The sequence below is a fragment of the Saprolegnia parasitica genome, assembly GCF_000151545.1.
Source record: "Saprolegnia parasitica CBS 223.65 unplaced genomic scaffold supercont2.24, whole genome shotgun sequence".
NCBI classification, from domain to species: Eukaryota; Oomycota; class Saprolegniomycetes; order Saprolegniales; family Saprolegniaceae; genus Saprolegnia; species Saprolegnia parasitica.
This window is the reverse complement of record NW_012156418.1, coordinates 256,314-277,362: the sequence shown is the minus strand read 5'-3', so window position 1 is coordinate 277,362 and position 21,049 is coordinate 256,314. Positions and strand designations below refer to the sequence as shown.

At 61.6% G+C, this 21,049-nt stretch overlaps 8 protein-coding genes across 8 annotated transcripts; 4 read left to right on the top strand and 4 right to left on the bottom strand.

Annotated features, from left to right (window-relative positions):
* Positions 1 to 5: 5 nt before the first annotated feature.
* On the bottom strand, positions 6 to 2,332 carry SPRG_06292 (hypothetical protein; the record flags this gene model as incomplete). Its single annotated transcript, XM_012345675.1, has 3 exons — positions 6 to 1,733; positions 1,781 to 2,092; positions 2,147 to 2,332. 3 exons carry the CDS (start codon positions 2,330 to 2,332, stop codon positions 6 to 8), a joined length of 2,226 nt encoding a protein of 741 aa, XP_012201065.1.
* Positions 2,333 to 2,777: 445 nt separating this feature from the next.
* SPRG_20131 (hypothetical protein) lies at positions 2,778 to 5,382 on the bottom strand (the record flags this gene model as incomplete). Its single annotated transcript, XM_012345757.1, has 12 exons — positions 2,778 to 3,162; positions 3,210 to 3,326; positions 3,382 to 3,489; positions 3,537 to 3,603; positions 3,646 to 3,711; positions 3,765 to 3,977; positions 4,024 to 4,067; positions 4,116 to 4,545; positions 4,589 to 4,788; positions 4,838 to 5,029; positions 5,082 to 5,234; positions 5,278 to 5,382. 12 exons carry the CDS (start codon positions 5,380 to 5,382, stop codon positions 2,863 to 2,865), a joined length of 1,995 nt encoding a protein of 664 aa, XP_012201147.1. The 3' UTR covers positions 2,778 to 2,862.
* Positions 5,383 to 5,568: 186 nt separating this feature from the next.
* Positions 5,569 to 6,861, top strand: SPRG_06289 (hypothetical protein). The gene is made up of 4 exons (XM_012345674.1): positions 5,569 to 5,802; positions 5,848 to 5,928; positions 5,985 to 6,673; positions 6,720 to 6,861. Exons 1-4 carry the CDS (start codon positions 5,645 to 5,647, stop codon positions 6,830 to 6,832), a joined length of 1,041 nt encoding a protein of 346 aa, XP_012201064.1. The 5' UTR covers positions 5,569 to 5,644; the 3' UTR covers positions 6,833 to 6,861.
* A 717-nt stretch (positions 6,862 to 7,578) lies between these two features.
* SPRG_06288 (hypothetical protein) lies at positions 7,579 to 10,348 on the top strand. Its single transcript, XM_012345673.1, has one exon. It carries the CDS (start codon positions 7,661 to 7,663, stop codon positions 10,268 to 10,270), a length of 2,610 nt encoding a protein of 869 aa, XP_012201063.1. The 5' UTR covers positions 7,579 to 7,660; the 3' UTR covers positions 10,271 to 10,348.
* Positions 10,349 to 10,577: 229 nt separating this feature from the next.
* Positions 10,578 to 11,349, top strand: SPRG_06287 (hypothetical protein; the record flags this gene model as incomplete). The annotated part of the gene is made up of 2 exons (XM_012345672.1): positions 10,578 to 11,180; positions 11,240 to 11,349. Exons 1-2 carry the CDS (start codon positions 10,634 to 10,636, stop codon positions 11,347 to 11,349), a joined length of 657 nt encoding a protein of 218 aa, XP_012201062.1. The 5' UTR covers positions 10,578 to 10,633.
* On the bottom strand, positions 11,348 to 17,044 carry SPRG_06286 (hypothetical protein; the record flags this gene model as incomplete). Its single annotated transcript, XM_012345671.1, has 3 exons — positions 11,348 to 13,605; positions 13,629 to 16,721; positions 16,763 to 17,044. The coding sequence occupies 3 exons, from the start codon at positions 17,042 to 17,044 to the stop codon at positions 11,470 to 11,472; spliced, it is 5,511 nt and encodes a 1,836-aa protein (XP_012201061.1). The 3' UTR covers positions 11,348 to 11,469.
* Positions 17,045 to 17,584: 540 nt separating this feature from the next.
* On the top strand, positions 17,585 to 18,259 carry SPRG_06285 (hypothetical protein; the record flags this gene model as incomplete). Its single annotated transcript, XM_012345670.1, has 1 exon — positions 17,585 to 18,259. The coding sequence occupies one exon, from the start codon at positions 17,585 to 17,587 to the stop codon at positions 18,257 to 18,259; it is 675 nt and encodes a 224-aa protein (XP_012201060.1).
* Positions 18,260 to 18,634: 375 nt separating this feature from the next.
* On the bottom strand, positions 18,635 to 20,101 carry SPRG_06284 (hypothetical protein; the record flags this gene model as incomplete). Its single annotated transcript, XM_012345669.1, has 2 exons — positions 18,635 to 19,355; positions 19,406 to 20,101. 2 exons carry the CDS (start codon positions 20,099 to 20,101, stop codon positions 18,828 to 18,830), a joined length of 1,224 nt encoding a protein of 407 aa, XP_012201059.1. The 3' UTR covers positions 18,635 to 18,827.
* Between the last annotated feature and the right edge of the window lie 948 nt (positions 20,102 to 21,049).

The following is a 21,049-nucleotide window of genomic DNA, read 5'->3' as shown; positions in this document are numbered from 1 at the left end:
CACGACTACACTTGATCATCCCATCGATCGATTGGGACGAGATGGGCATCGCGGAGCTTGCTGTTTGCAGCCACGAGGATGGTGGCGATGGCGGGGAGCATCGCCGTGCCGACACCGAAATCGCAGATTGCAAGGAGCTCCGTGACGTTTCTCTTGACGAGCCGAGAGCCCTCGCGGTTGCCGTTGATGCTTAGCGGTGGCGACTGGATCACGATCGCGAGCATGTCGGTCGCCAAGTCGGTCAAGATATTGTTGACAGCGATCAAGTCGAGGTGCAGAAATCGGCGCCACTCGTCGTCGACCACGCGCCGAACTTCGCGCAGGTTGGGGAGGCTCGCACCTTGCGGCAGAGGCTCGGCGCGGGTGGCGTACCGGTACGTACGACACTGGTCCACATACGTTGCGTTGGTCGTCTTGCGCTTGCGCAGCGTGGGCGTGCCGCGGGCCTTCTGGAGCTTGTTGCGACGATCCCGCTTCTCGCGGTAGGCGGTGGCCGCCTCGAATGCCGCCGAGGCGCGCTCGAATGGCGCGCTCGTAATGGCAGTCATCCGCGCCATCGTCTCCAATGGCGCACCGTCCGTCATCATGTAGCTTGTCGTAAACGCGCCGGGCGCCGTCGGCCGACCCGTCGGCCACATGCGCTTGTCGTTGGCGAAAAAGTCGACGAGTTTCTCCAACTCGGGCACGCGTTCAACGTGGCCGCAGACGCGCAGCGCGTTGTAGACGTGAAGCACCAGTCGACTGTCGCTCATTGCCGTGCTCAGCAGCGAATGCCCCGGGGCCCCATTGAGCAAGGTCGCGCCCGCGAGAAGAAACTGACCGGCCATGTACGGGTTGAGCCACCACCGCGCACGGTCGGCGTCGGAGGCAAACTGCGCGTCTTTGGTCACAACACCGAGCGTCGCGTGGTACGACCCCGATACCGTCGCGAGAAAGGCGTCGAGTTGCGAGTCCGCTTTGTTGCTCGCGCTTGCTTGTTCCGCGCGGCGGCCTTGGCGGCACACAAGGACGCTCTTGAACTGCTGCTTGAGCGCAGCCGAGGTGGTCGCAGCGACCGAGGCGCATGTAATATGATCGGAGCCGGGACCGTCCACGATGCTCATGGCTTGCGCGAGACATGTCGTCGCAAAGACGAGCATCATGGGCGCTATCCCGATGTCGTTGTCGAGGTACACCTTCAAGACCGGGAGAAACGGGCTCACGCCGACGATCTCTGGCACGAGCTTGAGTGCGTCGGCTCGGACCGAGACAGCGAGCCGCGGTACGACTTTGGCGACAAAGAGACTCGAGAGCACCTCGAATGCGGTCGAATCACAGTGGAGGTCGCCGGTCGCGTCGCGATAAGGCCTCTTGAAGGCATAATGAATGAACATGAGGTCCCTGCCGTGCCGTGTCGACACCAGAACGCTGAGTTCGTTCATGAAGAACGCGTGAAGCTCCATGGCTTCCTTCTCCGATAACGTAGCTGCCTGGGCGACTGGAAGCGAGGCAGCATGGCCATCACGTGCGGCTATGTTGCGCGCGAGCACGCAGATCTCGACGGCATCGCAGAGCGGCAAGCCTTGCTGAAACACAAGATACCGCAGCGAATCGCTATCGCCGAGAAGCACGTCAATACACTCAATCGACTCGATGTACGGGAGCTCGAGCGTGAGCTCCGAGAAGAGCGACTGCGCCACGATGATGCAATGGTTGGTGACGGCTGTTGCAGCCACGAGCGACGTCTCGCCGTGCTTGAACGCGGTCCAAGCGGCCTCGACCTCGTCCAAAAGCCGTACACATCCCGAAGGGAACAGAGGGCGTGGAACCGATCGGCCTCCAGCTGCGCCTGGCGAGCGGCGCGCGCGGCTTCTTCCGGCGTCGGAGCTTCAGGTGGCACAAACTTGGTGCCATCAAATGGTGGCATGTCAGCGGCGGCATCGTCGCCCGTGTCATCCAGAGCCAGTGCTTCAAACACGTTCGAGAGCCCGTCACCAGACCTCGTCGTCGGTATCAGCGACGGTGGTTTGAGCGGTGTTAGCATCGCCTGAATCGCTCGGAGCACGTTGAGAAAGTAGATGTGGCCTTCTTCGTGCGGCAAGCACCGGGAAGCCTGTCAGCGCAGGCGGATGCTTGTCGCCAGGTGGCGCGAGACGTCGGTCGGGACTGGGACGCCTGCCTCGGCGACGGTGATGGCTGCTGCCCAGATTTGGCCCGTGGTCCACGCTTCGGCCGTCGCCTGGGCCTCCTTCCGATGTTTCTTGGCTGTCGTGCGTTGCAGCCAGCCGAGAAAGGCATCGGTCGCAGCCTTGTAGCGATGCCATCGGCCCGACGGCTCTCCTGCTGCCGCCATCGAGTGTGCTCGTGTCCAAGCCAAATATTGGACCTAATATAATGATCGACGGACCTAAAATAAGGGCATGACATCCTGGTTCTGCTCTGGATTAGTCAGTGTCTTCGGATATCAAGCAGGGTGGTCTCGTTGTTGCACTTAGACATCAATGAGTTGAACTTTTGCAGCCAAGACAATCGGGAAGCACGACGTCATTGCTCTAGACGCGTCTGGATGAGCGTCGGAACCGCAGCCTGTACTATAAGTTGCGTAAAAGCTCTTGCAACTGGCGCGCACTTTTCGGCCGCTGGCAACAGTCACCGTTGTGCTGGCGTGATGCGAGTAGGTCTGGCTGCGTGGAAACCAACGCATTGCACACCGCGCGAAGTACTAAGGTCGTTGCTTTTCAAGGGTCATGACCCGTTGATGCTTTTCCATCTCGACTCGCGCAGAATACAAAATTGCCGTCGCCAAGTCCATCGCTGGAGCAAACTACCGGAGTTGGTGGTCGAGTTGAGGTTTCTTTCATGTAGCGTGGTGTCAAGTGCTGGTTACGCCCGCGAGTACGAGTACGCGTTGAGGTTGAGACCGAGTTGCGCGAGGTCGTGGAGCACTTGGGCCTTGACGTCGATGACATTTTCAAACGCCACGTCGTGCATCGACATGGAATGTTGCAGACTCTTGGGCGCCACTATGTGCATGGACGCGCGTCGCATGCGCGTGAGGCCGTGCTGCCGCGTCGCGCGCCGCTGGTCCCGGGACGCGGCCATGACGAACGCGAACTCTTTCCGAATCACATCCGCCAAGTACAACGTTGGTGCGACCTCGACGCAGATGTACCCGTGGTAGTTCTACGCATTCCCAGCATTGAAGTATACCAAGCGGTAAGCGTGTCAACCTCAATCGAGAGAAGGCGCTGGACACTGCCGGGCGTCGCTTGCTCCGTGAAGCGGACCATGTGCATGACGAGGCTGTTCCAGCCCCGACGGGCCGCCCAGTGCAGCGGTGTGTCGCCCTAATGATCCTCAAAATGTCATCTCCGACTACGATCTTTGTGGATGATGACACACGTGAAAGTCTTGGTGGCTCACGCAAGCGCCCTCGCTCAAAAGAAGTTTGACGACGTCGAGTCGCCCGGCGCGCGCTGCCTCGATGAGCGGCGTCGTTTTGCTCAGCACCTAGCCGTCGTCGGAGCGTCGATCACAACGCCGTTGTCGGTTCGTACGCTGTCGACGGCGTCGACGTCGGCGCCCATTCGCAAGAGGTACTCGACCACGGCCACATGGCCCCACCTACACCGCTCGCACGCATTCTTACAAGCCCGCGCATCGCACCAGCAGGCCGTGTGCAGTAGTGTCCGGCGGCCTTCGTCCACGTCACGGTTGTGCAATACAAGCAGTCTACACCGTCGCTATGTAGTGAGTGACGTGTACAGTAACAAGGGGCGACGCACTTGGCAGGCGACTCGATGAGAAAGTACTTTTGGAGCACGTCGAGTTTGCCCGTTTTGGTTGCCGCCCAAATGTCGCCGTCGTACTTCATTAGAAACTTGCGTGCTTCGGCCCGCCGGACCTTCTCGTCGTCCGTGTCGTCGTCGCCTTCTTCGACGTCGGCCCGCGCCTTGCTCACCTCGTGGAGTCGGCGCTTGTCAGCTTCGTTTTTCAGTCTACGCATTTTATCGACCGATGAACGCGTGCTATGCATGTACGTACTTGTATTGCTTGGAGCGCCGGCCATGCAGAATCTTGTCTTTGGCCTACAGCTCCATGCGTCGAAAGCGACAGGGGGATGAGACGTGGTGTACCTTGCTGGACGAGGCATTGAGATCGACCATCTTGGTGGTGTGCTTGCTGCTAGAGTCGTCGTCGGGCTCACCGGCTTTTCGGAGCAGCTTGTTGCGCCGCTCGCGCTCTCGCTCCTCACGCTTGGCCCGGAGCTTGGACGGCAGCTCCTTCTTGCCATCAATGGCCACCGGCGTTGTGTCCATTGGCATTGGCATCGGGTTGCCGCCGGCATCGGCCTCGTCGTCCATGAAGAGGGACTGCGCGAACGCCTCCACTTCGCGGCCACGGTCCTCCTCGGGAATGCCAGCTACAGGCGCCGTTGACGCTGTCGTTGTGTGCTCGAGCTGCGACGCCAAGAGGTGTTGCAGATCCAGCGAGTCAAGGCTCGTCCCGGATTCCTTGGGCTTGCGCGCGGCCAAGTTCTTGCGACTGCTGCGTTGGGCTTGCATCCTACACCGCACGTTTGATACCGCCCAAGAGCACGCGACACTACGTGATGAAGACGGCCGAGTTGCGCTCCGACGACGTGCGATCCATATTGTTGCGCGCGTCGGCCTCGGCGCGCTGCCGCGACTCGATCTCGCTCACCACTTTGGCCTCGAGAGTGGCAAAGTCCCGCGTCGCTTCCGCCGTCATGCGCAGCCCTTCCTCGAGCCGACCAAGGCCATCAATGCGCCGATACGCCATGCGAATCTAGTAGCAGATCGCTGTTTCTACTATGCGACCGCCGTCACGATCGCACCTTGATGATGCGGGCGCGCATATCGCGCGTCATGGTGTCGATGCGCGGGTTGTCGAGGATCGGGCCGTTGAGCTCCGGGCACACGACCGCGTCGCTAAACGTCTGGGAGCTCATCGCGTTGAGCCCGTTGAGGATGCGCAAGCACTCGTCGCCAATGACTTGCTTCCGTTGCAGAGGCGCACGACGTCGGCGCTCTATCGATACACGTCGTCGCATTATAGGCGGGAGAGGCTGGTTGTCGCACCGGCGCGCGCGCAAGAACCAGCTTGATCTGGTGGCGCTCGTACACGATGCACGCATTGTGCGCGGCCTGAACGATCGTCGTCGCGCCAATGCCATCGCGGTCGCGCGGGTCGCCCAAGTCGTTCTCCAGCGCGTCATCGAGAAGCGTGCTCACCTAGTCGGCGCCCTCGCACGATTGGCGCGCTTTGCGGAGGTACCTTTTCGTACACGTCGCTCGTCCACTTGAACGGGTCGGGCTCGACGGCCAAGGCCTTCTCGAGCTTGCCCTTGATCGAGCGCAGCTCCGTCGCCAACGACGCCATCTCGAACCGCCACGCTGTTAGATACGCGGCAAGAACCACTTTGTCAAGTGTTATAACCCTCAGCAGTGCTTCAAGTTAACAGACCTACATTCTGCTCGCATGGGGTGTAATCCGCCGAAGGTGCTGGCGCCGGAAGATGCAGATGGTGGCCCTTGCTTCGCGCAGGTGGCGGCTGAGAGCTGCAAAGCCCCGTGATCGATGGGGTTCGATGCGCATCCTAACACTGTGTTATTTGCGCTGGCTGCAACGGTCAGTTTGAAAAATGAAGGGTCGCATCGTGGTTGTTGGCGCTGGCGTCGTCGGGCTCACGACTGCCCTGCAGCTCTCGCTCGATGGTGTTCCGTCAAGCTCCATCGTCGTGCTCACGAAAGATGCGTCCGAAGACACCGTGTCCTGCGTCGCCGGCGCTCTCTGGGAAAGGTACGCGCGCCTGTCGCCTTGAGCACACTGCTGACGCTGCATTAGCCCGCCGTACGAGATGGAGGCCAACCCGACGGCCGTCGGGTGGTGCGCAACGACGTTGTACAAGCTCACGCAGCTCTCGCGGTATGTACATTCTATGAGCTATGCATCTCTTCTGGAGGCTCACAGAATATGGGCAGGGACCACCCCGAGACGGGCATCCATGTCGTACCAAGCTTCACCGTGAGCGAGCGCCCGCTCGAGACAAACGTCGACGCCAAGAACGCTTGCACGAGCTATGACGAGTGGGAGACGCCGTCGAGCGCCAACGCGCTACTGCGGCGCGCCGGCGTGCCCGAGCTCAGCGACAAGTTCCGCCACTTTCAGATGTACGACGCACCGATCGCGGCCATGGACGTCTACCTCGCGTGGCTCAACGCCGAGCTGCGCCGGCGGGGCATTGATATCCGGCGTGAATGCGTCGCCGACCTCCACGCGCTCGCCACGCCCGACACGATCGTGGTCAACTGCACCGGCCTCGCCGCGCATGTCTACGACAAGGCCATGTATCCGTGCAAGGGCCAAGTCGTGCGCGTGCACGCGCCGTGGGTGCGTGCGGCGATCCTCGATATGGACTCGGGCGCGTACATGATTCCGCGCCCGAACGGCGACCTCATTTGCGGCGGCACGAGCGAAGACAACCAGTGGGACTTGGTCGTCGAGGACCACGTGACCGAGACGATCTTGGCCAAGTGCAAGGCGATTCTACCGTCGCTTGAGCACGCGCGGGTTCTCGGTGTGCGCACGGGCCATCGCCCGAAGCGGCGCGGCGGCGCGCGAGTCGAGACCGAGGCGTCGGCGCACGGCGGCTACATCGTCCACAACTACGGTGTGTGCTACACTGACTCTTCTTCGCATCATCTCATGCTGCGTAGGCCACGGCGGATCCGGCATTTGCTGCTCGTGGGGCACGGCCATCGACGCCTCCAAGCTCGTCCAAACGTGCTTGCGGCAGATCAACCACACCCAGCATTTGAGCAAGCTCTAACTCTACTTCATATATTCATTCAGTCCTCCTCAGCGTCATCCATTGGTCGACTTGCAGTTGGCACCTGCTCCCACAAGTTCAACCCACCCGAGCCACGTCGCAGCCGTAGGATGCCACGTGGATGCACGGTGGCGTGACCGCCAGCGCAGAGAATTGGTGCTGGGGCGGCTGCGATGTAGGGACTTGAAGTCCGCAGCGCCATTCGAAGAAGCGCTATGCCACGGTTGAACCGACGTGCAAGTCATCACCTCTCTTTTGGAGGCTTGAACAATGCGATGGCGATGCTAGCAGCTTCCTCGACCACCAGAGTCGCCATCGCAGGCGTGCAAAGGAGAGGTGACGAATGGTTTGTCGGTTCTACAGCGCCACTTCGACTGTACACGTGGCTGGGCGCTTCTTCGAATGGCACCTGCCATCCACGCACGCCAATGCATCGCATATCCACATCCACCTTCGATGGCCTTCGCCGTCAAGAGCCATATCTGCGCCGTTGGCTAGCGCATGGCGATGGTTGCATCTCGACCATAGCATTGTCCTTCGCGCCCGACGACTGCCACGTGCCACTTTGAGCCGATACGTGGCCGCGTCAGCGTACCGGTATCCTGGGTCAAAAAGATTCCAGAGCCTTCTATCCGGCTCGCCGCGCGTCCGGATACGGCCGTGCAGCGCCTCTGATTCGTCCACGCAATTTGGATTTCAGCCAATCGAATGCGTTCGTGTCGCGACACTTCTGTTTAGTATGGAGATGGCAATGAGCAGAACACGTGGCCGTCTACTCGCCACTTGGGCGTTTCAGAGCCATTTTGCGAGACGTGGGCTAGGAGTAAGATGCGCCTGAGCCACCTCCTGCCGCTGCTGCTGGCGGCGCTCGTCGCGACGGTCTCGGCCTCGGTCGCCGGCGTCGACTTTGGCGGCGAGTTCTTCAAGATCGCGCTGGTCAAGCCCGGCCGGCCCTTTGAGATTGTGACCAACGTGCACAGCAAGCGCAAGACCGAGACGATCGTGTCGTTCAACGGCGACGAGCGCGTGTACGGCGCGGATGCGATGAACATTGAGGTGCGCCGCCCGCAAGTGGCCTACTCGCAGATCCGGCGCTTCCTCGGTGCGACGGTCGACCACCCGCTCGTGTCGAGCTTGACCGAGAACGAGTACTTTCCGTACACGCTGACCAAGAACCTTACGCGTGGCTCGGTTGCGCTCCAGCACAGCAGCGAGCACACGTTCCACGCCGAGGAGCTCGCGGCCATGGTCTTTGGCCACGCCAAGCAGATCACCAACGACTTTGCCGAAGGGCCCGTGAAGGACTGGGTCATCACGGTGCCCATGTACTTTGCCGAGCCGCAGCGCCAAGCGATCATTGACGCCGCCGAGATTGCCGGTATCCGCGTCTTGTCGCTGATTGACGAAAACACGGCCGCAGCGTTGCACCACGGCGTCGACTACGAGGCGCCCGAGCCCAACACGCCGGAGCGCATCATGCTCTACAACATGGGCTCGACGTCGCTGCAGGTGAGCATCGTCGAGTACAAGACGCGCGTCGTGCCCGACGGCTTCAAGAAGAACAAGACGATCGTCGAGTTTGACGTGCTCGCGAAAGCGTGGGACGAGACGCTCGGCGGCGCGCAATTTGACTTGCGCCTCGCGGAAAAGTTTGCGAACGAGTTCAACGCCAAGCTTACGAACGGCGACGACGTGCGCAAGATCCCGCGCGCGATGGCCAAGCTCCGTGCCGCGGCGCGCAAGACCAAGATTGTGCTCAGCGCCAACGAAGCGATTCCCGTCATCGTCCCGAGCCTGCACGCCGACTTGGACTACAAGGGCCACGCCTCGCGTGCTGAGCTCGAGGAGATTGCGGCCGACCTCTTTGCCCGCGTGCTCGATCCCGTCAAGTCGGCGCTCGACCAAGCCGGCTTGACGGTCGGCGACTTGAGCGCGGTCGAGATCATTGGCGGCGGCGTGCGCATTCCCAAGATCCAAGCACTCTTGCAGGCGTTTGTGCAGCGGGACCTCGGCAAGCGCCTCAACGGCGACGAAGCCATGGCGCTCGGCGCGGCCTTCAACGCTGCGAACCTCAGCACGTCGTTCCGCGTGCGCCATGTGGGCATGACGGACATTGCCTCGTTTCCGGTCGGCGTCCGCCTTGTGGACCTCGCGTCGCACGCCGCGGACGACGACCACCCGGAGGCCAAGCACTGGGTCAAGCGCGCGGCTCTCTTTGGCGAGCGCCAGAAGCTCAACGTGAAGAAGTCGGTGTCGTTCTCGCACGCCGACGACGTCTCGTGCACGTTTCGGTATGACAAGCCGTCGGCACTGCCGCTTGGCGTCTCGTCGATCATTTCGCGCTACAACATTACGGGCATTGAGGCGTTCGCCAAGAAGATGGAGGACAAGAAGCTCGGCGAGCCCAAGGTGACGCTGAGCTTCAACCTCGATGCGAGCGGCTTGGCGTCCATTGTCAAGGCCGAGGCGACGTTGGAAGAGGAGATTGAAGTGCCCGCGCCAACGAAGAAGGCGGCCAAGAAGGCCGACGATAGCAGCAGCAGCAGTGCCGACGACGACAAGGACGACGACAAGACGACGCCCGAGAACGACGAAGTCCCGGAAATGATCAAGAAGACCAAGGTCCACCGCGTGACGCTGACGGTGGTGCGGTCGGACGCGGCGCACCGCCCGGAAGCCGGCATGGCCATTCTGCCCATGACCTTCCGTGACAAGAAGGAGTCGATCGCGATGCTGGCCGAGATGGACAAGGTCGACAACATCCGCAAGGCCAACGCCGAGGCCAAGAACCGCCTCGAGGCGTTCGTGTACGAGTCGCGGGAGTACCTCTCGTCGCACGACGATGTGCTGGAAAAGGTCACGACGACGGAGCAGCGCGAGACGCTGAGCGCGGCCGTCGACGCCACGGAAGAGTGGCTCTACGAGGACGGCGACGACCTGGACGCCAAGGCGTACAACGAGCGCCTCAGCGGCATGCGCAAGCAGCTCGATGACATGGTCTTCCGCGTTTCGGAGCTCACGGCGTTGCCGGAAGCGGTCGCCAAGGCGCAGCAGTATGCCATCTCGACGATCGACCTCATGGCGCAGTGGGTCGATGCGAAGCCGCAGGTGACGGCCGACGAGCGCGACGATGTTCTCGCCAAGGTGTCGGAGCTCAAGGACTGGCTCAAGGAGCAGCAGGCCGCCCAGGACGCGATCGCCAAGCACGACGAACCCGTCTTTACCTCGGCGCACGTGCTCAAGAAGATTTCGGGCATCAAGAAGGTCGTGGCCACCTTGGCCAAGAAGCCCAAGCCGACGCCCAAGCCGACGGAGGAGGCCAAGCCGGCCGAGGGCGACGAGGCCAAGAAGGACGACGAGCCCACGACGAGCTCGGACGAGGAACCCAAGACGCCCGAGCCCACGGAAGAGGAGCCGACGCACTCGGACGAGTTGTAGGCAGTTTGTCGCTGCCCGACTACACTAGGTAGCACTTCCTCCATCCCACACGTATATAATAAAAGTATTCCGGACCTCTATGTATTATACCACTTACATGTACTGGTGGGCCCATGCCAAGGCGATCGGTATGAGCCGAAGGCTCGAGAGGAAAAGCTTTGCATATCCCGCTGCCACGTCATTGATCCACTCCTAATGGACTATTCACACGCCATTTTATTCGCAAATGTTACACTTTTGATAATCCTACCGCACATCGAGTTGCGTTCTTTCATCCAAAGAGGGTGTTCTTGATTGCGCACGCATTGGTCAATATTTGATAGAGTTTCCACCAATGGCCTGCATTTTTAGAAGGCAGCCAAGATGGAAGCGCGTCGTCTGCCGCTCGGCGCCGTAGCAAAGGACGATGGCTCGGTCGTCGTGCCCGAGAGCCGACGCGCGGACGGCTCTGTGCGCAAGGAGATCCGGATCCGCAAGGGCTATGTCCCTCAAGACGAGCAGCCTGTGTACCGACCGCGCGGTCGACGCGAGCCTAGCACGCGTGCTCCACCAGCCAGCGCCGTCTCCGACCTCACCGCGGGTATTGGCAGCATCTCGTTGGCGAACGAAGAGAAGGCGTCGCCAGAAGCCAAACGCGACGACGAAGAGGAGGAAAAGCCCGCGCCAACGTCGTTGCAGCAGCGTGCCCGGCAACTGCCGATCGGCGCCGTCGAGACTGCATCTGGCGACGTCATCATCCCATCCAGCCAGCGGCCTGATGGCACCTTTCGGAAAGAGATCAAGGTGCGCAAGGGTTACGTGCCTCAAGACGAGCAGCCCATGTACCGACCTCGCGCACTCCGCAACGCCGAGACATCGCAGCCCATGCGCACAACCGACACGCTTACGCACGACCAGACGCCACCAGCGCGTAGTAACAGACCGCAGGCCGCCGATACTCGCCCGCAACGCACCTCTGAGCGCGCCAAGCCGCGGGAAGCATGGGCACGCAATCACCCTCATCGAACCCACCTGCGTCGACACCCCCACCTCCATCGTCGACGGTGCATCCCAACAGGCGCCGGCACATTGAACTCTAGCGATTCATCTTCATATACATCTATATATTGAGCAACCCGGTTGGGTCGAGTACAGTCTCTTCTATCTATCTCGATTGCATCCACGGTCGTCGCCCCACGCGTGGTAAATAGTACTTGGGCTTACGCCGACGACGACTCGACGTACGCCGCCGCGAGCTCCTTGACGTGCGCGACGCCGGCCTCGTCGCCGTGGTCCATCTCGAACGTGAGGTACTTCTTGAAGATGGCCTTCATCTTCTTGGCCGAGAGGGCCATCGAGACGACGCGCTCGAAGAGGAGGCGGGTGCTCGCGAGCTCGCCAAACTTGATTTCGCGGTCGAGGTACACGTTCCAGAGGTCCATCTTCTTGGCGTAGTTGCTCAGGATTTGCTCAAACATCGACCGGCCGTGCTCCATCTCGCCATAGTCGTACTGCATCAAGGCAAACTTGGTGAGGACCTTGAGGTGCTTGTGCTTGGGGAGCGACTGCATCGAGCGCTGGAGCACCTTGCGCGCCACGTCCGGCGTGCCTTCCTGCATCGCCCACTCGCACGAGCGGAGCCACACCTTGGCGCTCGTGTTGAACTTCTTCTGCATCGTCTTGAGCGACGCGTGGACATCGTCCGCTTGCTCGTGGCGCACGTAGAGCTCGATGAGCTTGAGGTACATGTGCTTGGGGTTGTTGGCGCGGAGCGCAGAGTTGAAGACGCGCCCGAACGAGCTCTCGTCGCCGTGGTCGTGCTCCAAGTTGAGGTACGCGACCCACACGTTGAGCTTCTCCTGGGCTTCGCGGAACGTCACCTTGGTCGTCGCACGGACCGCCACGTCACGGGCCGCGGCAATGTCCGTCATCGACACGTGGAACGCCATGTACTGGATCCAAAGGAACGAGTTGAGCGGCGAGACCGCGAGGAGACGCTCGAAGTCGTCGGCCGACTCGGGCACCGTCTCGCCGGCCGCGAGCGCGCGCTCGCGGTACGCGACATACATGTCTTCGTTCTCCTTGGCCGCTTTCTTCATGCGCTTGGCCTTGGCCTTGGAGACCGCGTCCGTCGCGTTCGCCTCGTCGTCGTCGTCGTCGTCGTCCGCGGGCTTGTTGCTCTTTTCGATCGAGAAGCCGTCCCAGGCAAAGTCCGCGTACGGGGCCGCCTTGGGCGCTTCGTCCTCATCCTCGGCGTCCTCATCCTCATCCTCATCGTTGTCGCTGTCGGCCGCTTCCATGTCCACGTCTTCCTTCTCCTCTTCTTCGTCCTCATCGTCGTCGCTGTCGGCCGCTTCCATGTCCACGTCTTCCTTCTCCTCTTCGTCGTCCTCGTCGTCCGACGACTCGTCTTCGCTGGACGAGCTCTCGTCGTCCGCGAAGTACGACGGCTTCAAGCCGAGCGAGATGCGGCGGTTCTCGATCTTGAGCACCTTGGCCTTGACGTAGTCGCCGGCCGAGAAGACGCCGTCGAGCGACTTGACCTTCGAGTCGGCGACTTCCGAGATATGGCAGAGGCCGCTGAGCGTCGAGTTCTCGATCTTGATAAACACGCCGTAAGTTTGAACGCTCGAGATCGTGCCCTTGACGTTCATGCCGACGCTGAGCGACTCGAGCGTCACCGACGACGCACCGCCCGCGCCTTCCGTGACCACCGACGCCTTGAGACTCAATTCGACCTTGTCGTTCTCGACCTTGGTCACGCGGCCCACCACGAGCGTACCGGCAGGGAACATCTTGGCGGGCTCCTTGACGAAATCGTCGCTGAGCTCGCGCAACAGGACACGCGCCGTGCGCGAGCGGTGCGAGCGCACAAAGCAGCCGCCCGACCCGACGGTCGCGACGTAGCCCGTGACGAGGTCGCCGAGCGCCGGGACCTTGGCCGCCAGCGCCGCATCCAACGCGACGTACGACGCCGGGTCCGCGACCGCCGACGGCTTGAGCGACAGCTCCACCACGTGCTTGTCGTTCGAGAGCACGACCGCGCGGACAAACGCGCCGTGTTCGAGCGTCGCCAACGGGAGCGACGACGGCGTGTCGACGACTTCGGTGACGCAGACGCGGCCAAAGGCGTGGGCACCGAGCTGCACCATGATCGACGGCGCCGCGAGGGCCTTGACGTTCGTGTTGATGCGGCCGAGGACCACGTCGCCGACGTTCGTCGCGCGCGCGGCCGCGAGGCAGCTGAGATCAATGTGCTTCTTCTCGACGTCCAGCGACAGGACGCGGCAGTTGACGCGCGTACCGACCGCAAACGACTGCGTAAACGTCTCGAGGACCTTAATGTCCGAGGAGAGCTCGAGCACGTGGCAAAACCGACCACGCGCGCGCTGAGGCGGATCATGACACCGTCCTTGGCCGTCTCGACGACGACACCCGGGATCATCTCACCGGCTTCAAGGGCTTCGAGGCCGGCGCCCGCCCAGTCGGCGCGGGCCGCAACGTCGCCCGACTGGTCGCCCGACCGCAGCGAGACGTTGAGCGAGCGGAAGTTGGCCACGTTCTCGGGGCCTACGGGCTTGCGCTGGTTGGCGCCCTTCTCGACCATGCTTACGATGCGGCCGGTGACGACCGTGTTGGTCGAGAACGCATCAAACGGGTGCGCGCCGGCGCCGTTGCTGTCGACGTCGACGAGCGACACGAACGCGTTGACCTTGCCCGCGCTCTTGGAGCACTTGATCTTGAGCTCCATCGTGTCTTCCTTGATACCGACGATGCGGCCCGTGACGAGGCCGCCAAGGACGAGATCCGAGCCCGCGTACTTGGGCAAGTGTTCGTGGTCCGTCTTCTTGGCCTTGGTCTTGGTCGCCTTCTTCTCGGACGCTAGCAGGACGAGGACGGCGAGGTCGTCGAACGGGTTTTGCTGGACGTGCCCGGCGACGCGGCACGCGTGCACCTGGCCGGCCTCGAGCTGCAGCGACGCACAGGACGACGACGGGCTAAAGAACGACGCGACCTGCAAGACAGCGACCGTCGAATCGACGGCGACAACTGCGTACTCGTCGCGCGTGAGCAGAATCGTCGCGTCGACGACCGCGTTGGCCTCGAGCCGCAGCGCCTTCTTGCGGGCCTTCTTCTCGCCGGCCTTGACGAGCGCCGAGGACGCGGTCGCGAAGAACACTTGCTTTTCAAAGTCGTAGTCGATCAGGCGGACGTTGACCTTTTGGTTCTCCTTCCAGTCGAGGCCGTCCGTCTCCGTGACAATGACCGTCGTCTCGTCGTCGAGCGAGCACACATGACCGTACGCCTTGGCCGAGACGAACTCGGCGGCCTCGGTATGGCCAACGTGGTGCGCCTTCCACGGCTGCGCGGCGCCGTGCGACAACGCGTGCTCTGCGAAGAGCGCCGGCGCATAGTCGGCGTCCACGCGGGGCTTGTCGCACGTGCGAAAGTCGAGCATAAACTGCTGCTTCTCGGTGTGGACCTTCTCGACAAAGCAGTGCACCGTGTCGCCAATCTCAAAAAGACCGTCGGCGCTGCTGACAAAGCGGTCGGTGAGGAACGCGATGGGCGCGAGCGCCTGGAGGTTGTTGAGGAAGCTCACAAAGACGCCAAACGGGCGGATCTCGCGCACAAACCCCGTGACCGCCATGCCTTCCGTCACATCGGCAAAGCGCGACGGCATCGTCTTCTGTTCCTTGGCCGCCAGAAGCAGCGGCTTCTTGGTCAAGTGGAGGAGACCGTCCTTGGCCTGGAAGAGCACCATGCACGAGAACGTGTCGTCGACCGACACGGACGCCGGGATCGCGCGAGGAAAGTCGGTCAAGTGGGCGTTGGCGACGACGCCTTCGAGGCCGTCGTTGGTCTGGACGCGCACAAAGCTCTCGTCCACTTCAATGACCTTGACGTCGACGATGGCGCCGGCCGGGAGTTCCGACGACGACGTGGCGACGCCGGACGCCGTCGCACGCGTCACGGTCGACGTCGTATCGAACGTCAACGTCATGCGCATCTTGATCGGGTCGCAGCGGGCGACGCAAGCCTTGACCACCTGGCCCGTGGTGTAGGCCGCGGCAATGTCCTCGACGCCGGCCTTGAAGAGTGTCGCGGCCGGGACGAGACCGTGCACGCCGTTGTAGAAGCCAACGACGAGACCAAACTCGGCCACCTTGGTGATGAAGCCGTGCGCCATCGTGCCGGGCGTCGCCATCTGGTACGACGTGAGCGGCGGCAGCTCCGAGCTCACGAGGCCCTTCTTGAGCGTCAGGTGCACCTTCTTCGCGGGCACGTCGACGCTGAGGACGCGGCACTCGATCGCGTGGCCCACCTTGTACTTGGACATGGTCTTCTTGAGCGCGACGGTCGGCGCGTGGGCAGCCGAGACGAGGCCGCGGATGCCGTCGCAAATGTCAACAAGGATGCCCCACGACTCGACGCTGACCACCTTGCCTTTCACGACCGTGCCAGCCGCGAGGTCGGAGAGGCGGAGCGCCGCCTTGTTGAGCGCGGCGGGCGCGAGCGTCACGTTGACGACGCTGTCGAAGAGCGAGTAGCCGACGACGCGGCCGGGCAGCACTTGGTCGAGCTTGAAGTGCTTCTCGAGCTTCTCGACGCGGAAGTCGGCGCAGCGCGAGATGTGCGCAAAGGCCGGGCGGAAGTCCTTCCACGAGAGCTTGTCCGTGGTCGTGAGGCCGCCGAGGCTCACGAGCATGCCGATGCCCGCGTCAATGCGATGGATCGCGCAGCTCTCAATGATGTCGCCAATGTTCTCGGCAAACTCGGGCGTCTGCAGATGCACAATGTGCGGCGCCATCGAGAGCACGATCGTCTTGTTCAGCGCGTCAATCGCGGTGATGCGCGCACGGCCCTTCATGCCCTTGCTAAACGCATCGGCCCAGTTCTTCTGGCACGGGTTGCTCATGTGGTTGTACTCGACCGACCCGTTGAAAAACGTGAGAAAGTTGACGCGCAGCCCGTTGGCAAGCACTTCGTCGATACGCACGTTCAAGAGCATGCCCAACGAGAGCGTCGACATGGTATACGAGTCGCCACGAGTGACCGTCTTGACGACGACCGCCTTCTCGGTCGTGAGTGTCGCCGTGTGCGTGTGTTCGTTGACCAAGTTGACGGCGCAGAAGAAGACCTGGCCGGGCACGAGCTCCGGGAGCGCGTCCGGCGCGTGCAGATCCTTCTTGGGCACGAAGCCTGTGTAGCCGCGGACGCCGAGGTTCATGATCGCGCCGTGGTCTTCGACGCTCTGGACGCTCGCGTAGAGGGACGCGCCCTTCGCAATGTGCTGGGCGCTCAAGTTGGCGTTGATGAGCGAGACGCGGAGCGAGAGTTCAATGCGCTTGCCCTTCTCTTCCTTGGAGCACTTGAGCACAACCGCAGAGACAAACTGACCGACGTAGAAGCGGGCCGCGAGCTCACCGCCCTCGGGCTTGACGACCTTGTGCAATTCGTCCGAGGTTTCCTTGAGCGCGACGAAGCCGCTGAGGTTGTTTGGAGCGAGACCACGAGGTCGGCCTCGTTGACCTGGCGAATCACGCCCATGATTAGCGTGCCGGCCTTGAGGTTCTTGAATGTGATGCAGTGCGCGGCCGCGGCCTTCTCGGCGCGCGCGGCCGGGACGTCCTCGGTCTTCTTGTGCTTGTGGACCTTCTTCTTGGACGGCGCGTCGGTGGTTGCCGCATGGTCCTTCTTGCCGAAGAGGACGTCCGAGTCTTCGGGCTTCTTGCGCTTCTTGGAGGCGTCGTCGACCGACGGCTTCTTGCCGCGCGGGAAGCTCACGTCCATGATCTTGCTTCCAAAGATATCGGGATATGAACGACCTTGGCCTCGTTGCCAGTGGTTTGGTTGGCCAGGGCCCGAGGGCAATTTCAGGACCCAATCAAATCGCGTGATTTCACACGCCGCGGTGCCTGATTGGCTTAGACAGACCTGCCACAATACATAATTGACCGACACAATTAATATTCCGCGGGAACCAGCTTCAACCTCGACAACGAGCGCGATGCCTCTCAGTTCGCCACCTCTCTCTACACAAGAGTCCAACCTAGAGTACTCTCGAGTCCAACGCACGACAGAGACCGTTGTCGCACGGCCGTACCGGTCGACCGTCGCATTAGCGACCACTGGAGGTGTCGAGAACGACAGTATGGTCCCACGTGGGATCGGTCGAACGTGATGGCATTGGGACCACGCGTCGATGTCGCATCTCCTTCTCTGGAGACTGTGCAAAGCGGCAACACCGTTCCTGGTCCTACGACACTGGGCTTGACGGTCTTGATTGTCGCCACAACAGGCTCAGTTTCACTTGCGACGGCACGAGCCCGCATGCTTTATCACTCGACGGTGCTGCTCGTGGCGCTTGGTATCGCATCGACAGCGGCCCAGTCGTTTGCAGGGAAAGGCACGTCGTACGAAGCGAGCTCCGTGGGCGCTGGCAACTGTAACCTCATGAGCTGGCTGCCGATCGCCAACACAAACCGGGTCGCGATCCCGTCGGCCTTGTGGGCGTCCGGGGCTAACTGCGGGCGCTGCGTGCAAATCCAGTGCGTCGACCGACTTTGCGAATCGAACTTGCCCGTCGTCGCGCAAATCACCGACTCGTGTCCGACCTGCGGCCCCCGCGACGTCGACATGCTCGACAGCCTCTTCCAGAAGGTCACCGGTGGCCTCTTGACGGGCGCGCCGCAGATCGTCTGGGCGTTCGTGCCGTGCGCTCCCGTCGGTGGCGTTCACATCTGCACCAAGGTCGGCAGTTCGCGCTACTGGCTCGCACTGCAGCCGTCCAACACGATCAGCGGCGTTCAGAGTCTGCGGGTCATGAAACAACCGACGTCGCTCCTAGGCAGCGCCTTCTACTTTGTCGCGCTCGGCCAAGCGTCGTCCGAAGTGTCGCTCGCATCGACGGAGATCGAGCTCACATCGTTTGGGGGCGACGTCATCTCGGCTACGGTGAGCCTGGCTCCCAACACATGCACGCGCATTCAAGCATTCAAAAACTAGCTCTCGGAACCAAGGACGGGACTAAACAGCACCACTGCATCGATCAATCGAGCATGTTTGCGTTGAAAGCAAGTCTGCAAGCTCCAATCAAATACTAGTATGTTGCATACGTGGCACTATGTCAGCATGCATGGAGCTACTAGTAAAAGCGCTAGCACTCGGTCGTCGGTCGCGGGCCGGGTACAGTGAGATCCGTGGTGGAGCCAATTTGCCGATCTCATAAGGTCGCGCGCGGGTTCCTATACCTGGACCACCCGACCGCGATGAGGTCGCACGCGGGTGACAAACCTGTTTGAATCGTCGAGTACTTTTCCGAACCTGCTGTGAGGCTCTGGGTGGAACGCCCAGGTCGGGCTGATGTTAGTTGAGCAATCGGTGAAGTCAATCGGTGAAGTCGAGAGACGTAAATGGAGCGAAAGCTTACGACTACAACGACTGCTACGCGGTGATATAGGTCTGCTTGTCGTTGATCGTGATGCCATGGACAGAGATGTGCGTGGGCACATAGAACACAACTCTGTTGAGCATTTCAGCACGACACGAACGACGACTAGACACTACGGCGACCTTAGAGGATCGCGACATTCGCCTGCGACGTCTCCGATTGGCCGTAGCGCATGATGGGGCCGTCGAACGACGCATCCGACTCCTTCTCTTGCATGTACTTGCGGCGCGATCGCTTGACGACGAGGACAAGGACTGCCGCCGCGACGACCACCAAGAAACCGGCGCCCGCCACGAGGTAGCTCGTGACGTCCGCACCGGCGCCTGCCGACGCCTGCACCGAAACTTCGACAGCGTCGGTTTTGCGCGCAACGATGGGCGCCGACGTTGCAACGGGCGTCGACGGGTTGACGGCCGGAAGGGTTTCCAACGGCAGTTCGGTTGTTGGTGTCACCGTCGTCGTGGCTACGACTGTCGTGAGTGCGGCCGTTGTAGCCTCGGGAGTTCCCGTTGTGGGAGCTCCCGTCGTGGGAGCTCCCGTTGTGGGGTCGGCGTACCCGAGGTCGTTGGCGCCGGTGTCGTTGTTGTCGGCGCCTCGGTGGTCGGTGCCGACGTCGACGGGGTAGGCGGCTGGCTCGTCGATGGGCTCGGACTAGGGCTAGGACTAGGTGACGGGCTAGGTGACGGGCTCGGCGGCGGCACCGGCGGGCCTGGCACGACGCCGACGGTAAACTGCTGCGGGATCTGCGTGCACTGGTCGGCCTGGAGCGACACTTTGGTGCTGATCGTCTCCCCCGAGTGCGACGTCATGTCGACCGTGGTGTCGGAGAGCTCGACGTTGAGCACTTGGCTCTTGAAATAGTACGCCGAGTCGAACGACGGGGCGTCACCGCCGTTGATCTTCATCTTGGCGACGCCATTGAGAGCGTTCGAGGCTTGGATGTACAGCCAGTACTTGGAACTGCCGCTCTTGGCGCACACTTGGACGCCGCCCGCGACGGGGCAGTTGACAAACTGCCACTTGATCTTGGGCCGGTCCGTGTTGAGGCCGGTGGCCTTGTTGAACATGGGCAACGACATGTCGAGGTCGCCAAACTGGCACTCGGGGCACCGATCGGTGATCTGGCCGAGCACCTTCTCTTGGGACGTGCAGCGCGGATCAATGCACTGGACTTCAACGCACCGACCACAATGAATGCCGGTGCTCCACTGGAAGTTGTTCATGGCTGCGTGGAAGCGAGGCGCGAGGTCGAGCGGCTTCATGAGCGCGCAGTTGCCGGTAAACGCGCTGTCGCCACCATCGGGCGGCCCATACGTCGTGCCTTCGCCCGTGTAAAACTGGCTCGTGCCGACCGCGGCGAGGGCGAAGACACCAAGAAGGCGTTCATTGACGCGCATGGCGACGGCTAGATTTACGGCTCAAAGCGTCGATTGCAAAACTGGGCGGTGCCACATGAGCGGCGCGCGACGTGACTCACCCTTCCGAGAAAGCGTACGGTGGGTTGTACTGAATCCACCCCCGTCGTGTCAATGACGTAATGCAAACTGGCTCGACACTGCCTTTTTCTTTTTTAATTCCGTCCAATTCTTTTACTTTCTTTTTCTTTCTTTTAATCGCCTTGCTCCACTCATCCGGATAGGCGCACATTAAAAAAGTCGTGGGATCATTTAAAAAAAAGTGTTGTCAACCCGATTTGGCGCCACAGACAGGGCCGCGGACGGACGCAGCCACCGGCCGCTGCAACGAGTTGGTAGCGCAGGTGGTCGCACGCGCGCTTCGTCGAACGAGACTCGCGACCACGCAGTGTCAACAGGCGACAGCGAGCTGCGACGGCGGCAAAGGACGAGTAGGAGAGTGTGGGTCGGCGCTTTCGACGTGCATTGTGTGCTTCAACAACCAGCCGACTGGCGCCATTCATTGACGTGCATGTCGCCACCAGAAGATCGCTCTCGCATGGATCGCCACTGGTGGCTGGTGGTCACGGCCGTGCACATCGGGGGTGTGGGTGGATGTGGGCTTTCGGCCCCGAGTAGCTTCCAGCGTCGCCGTTGTACTGCTCCACCATATCAGCAAAAGAGCACCCCGCGCACGATGCGCACCAAGCGATTGAGATCGGACTTGCAGAGTGGCGCAGTACATAGTACCCAGCATACCCGGTAGTACGGTACCCAGCGCAACGACCCCTGGCGCATACGAATAAAGTATCAGTATCTTCAGCTCGTAAGATCTCCGCAGGGTGGCTCTTGTCGCCGTCGCCGTCGACCGACAGGGCCTCGTGACGGCCTAGGCATAGCCGCTGCTGGCAGAGGCGCCGTCCCAATAAGTCTTTGGACGTATTATTCGTT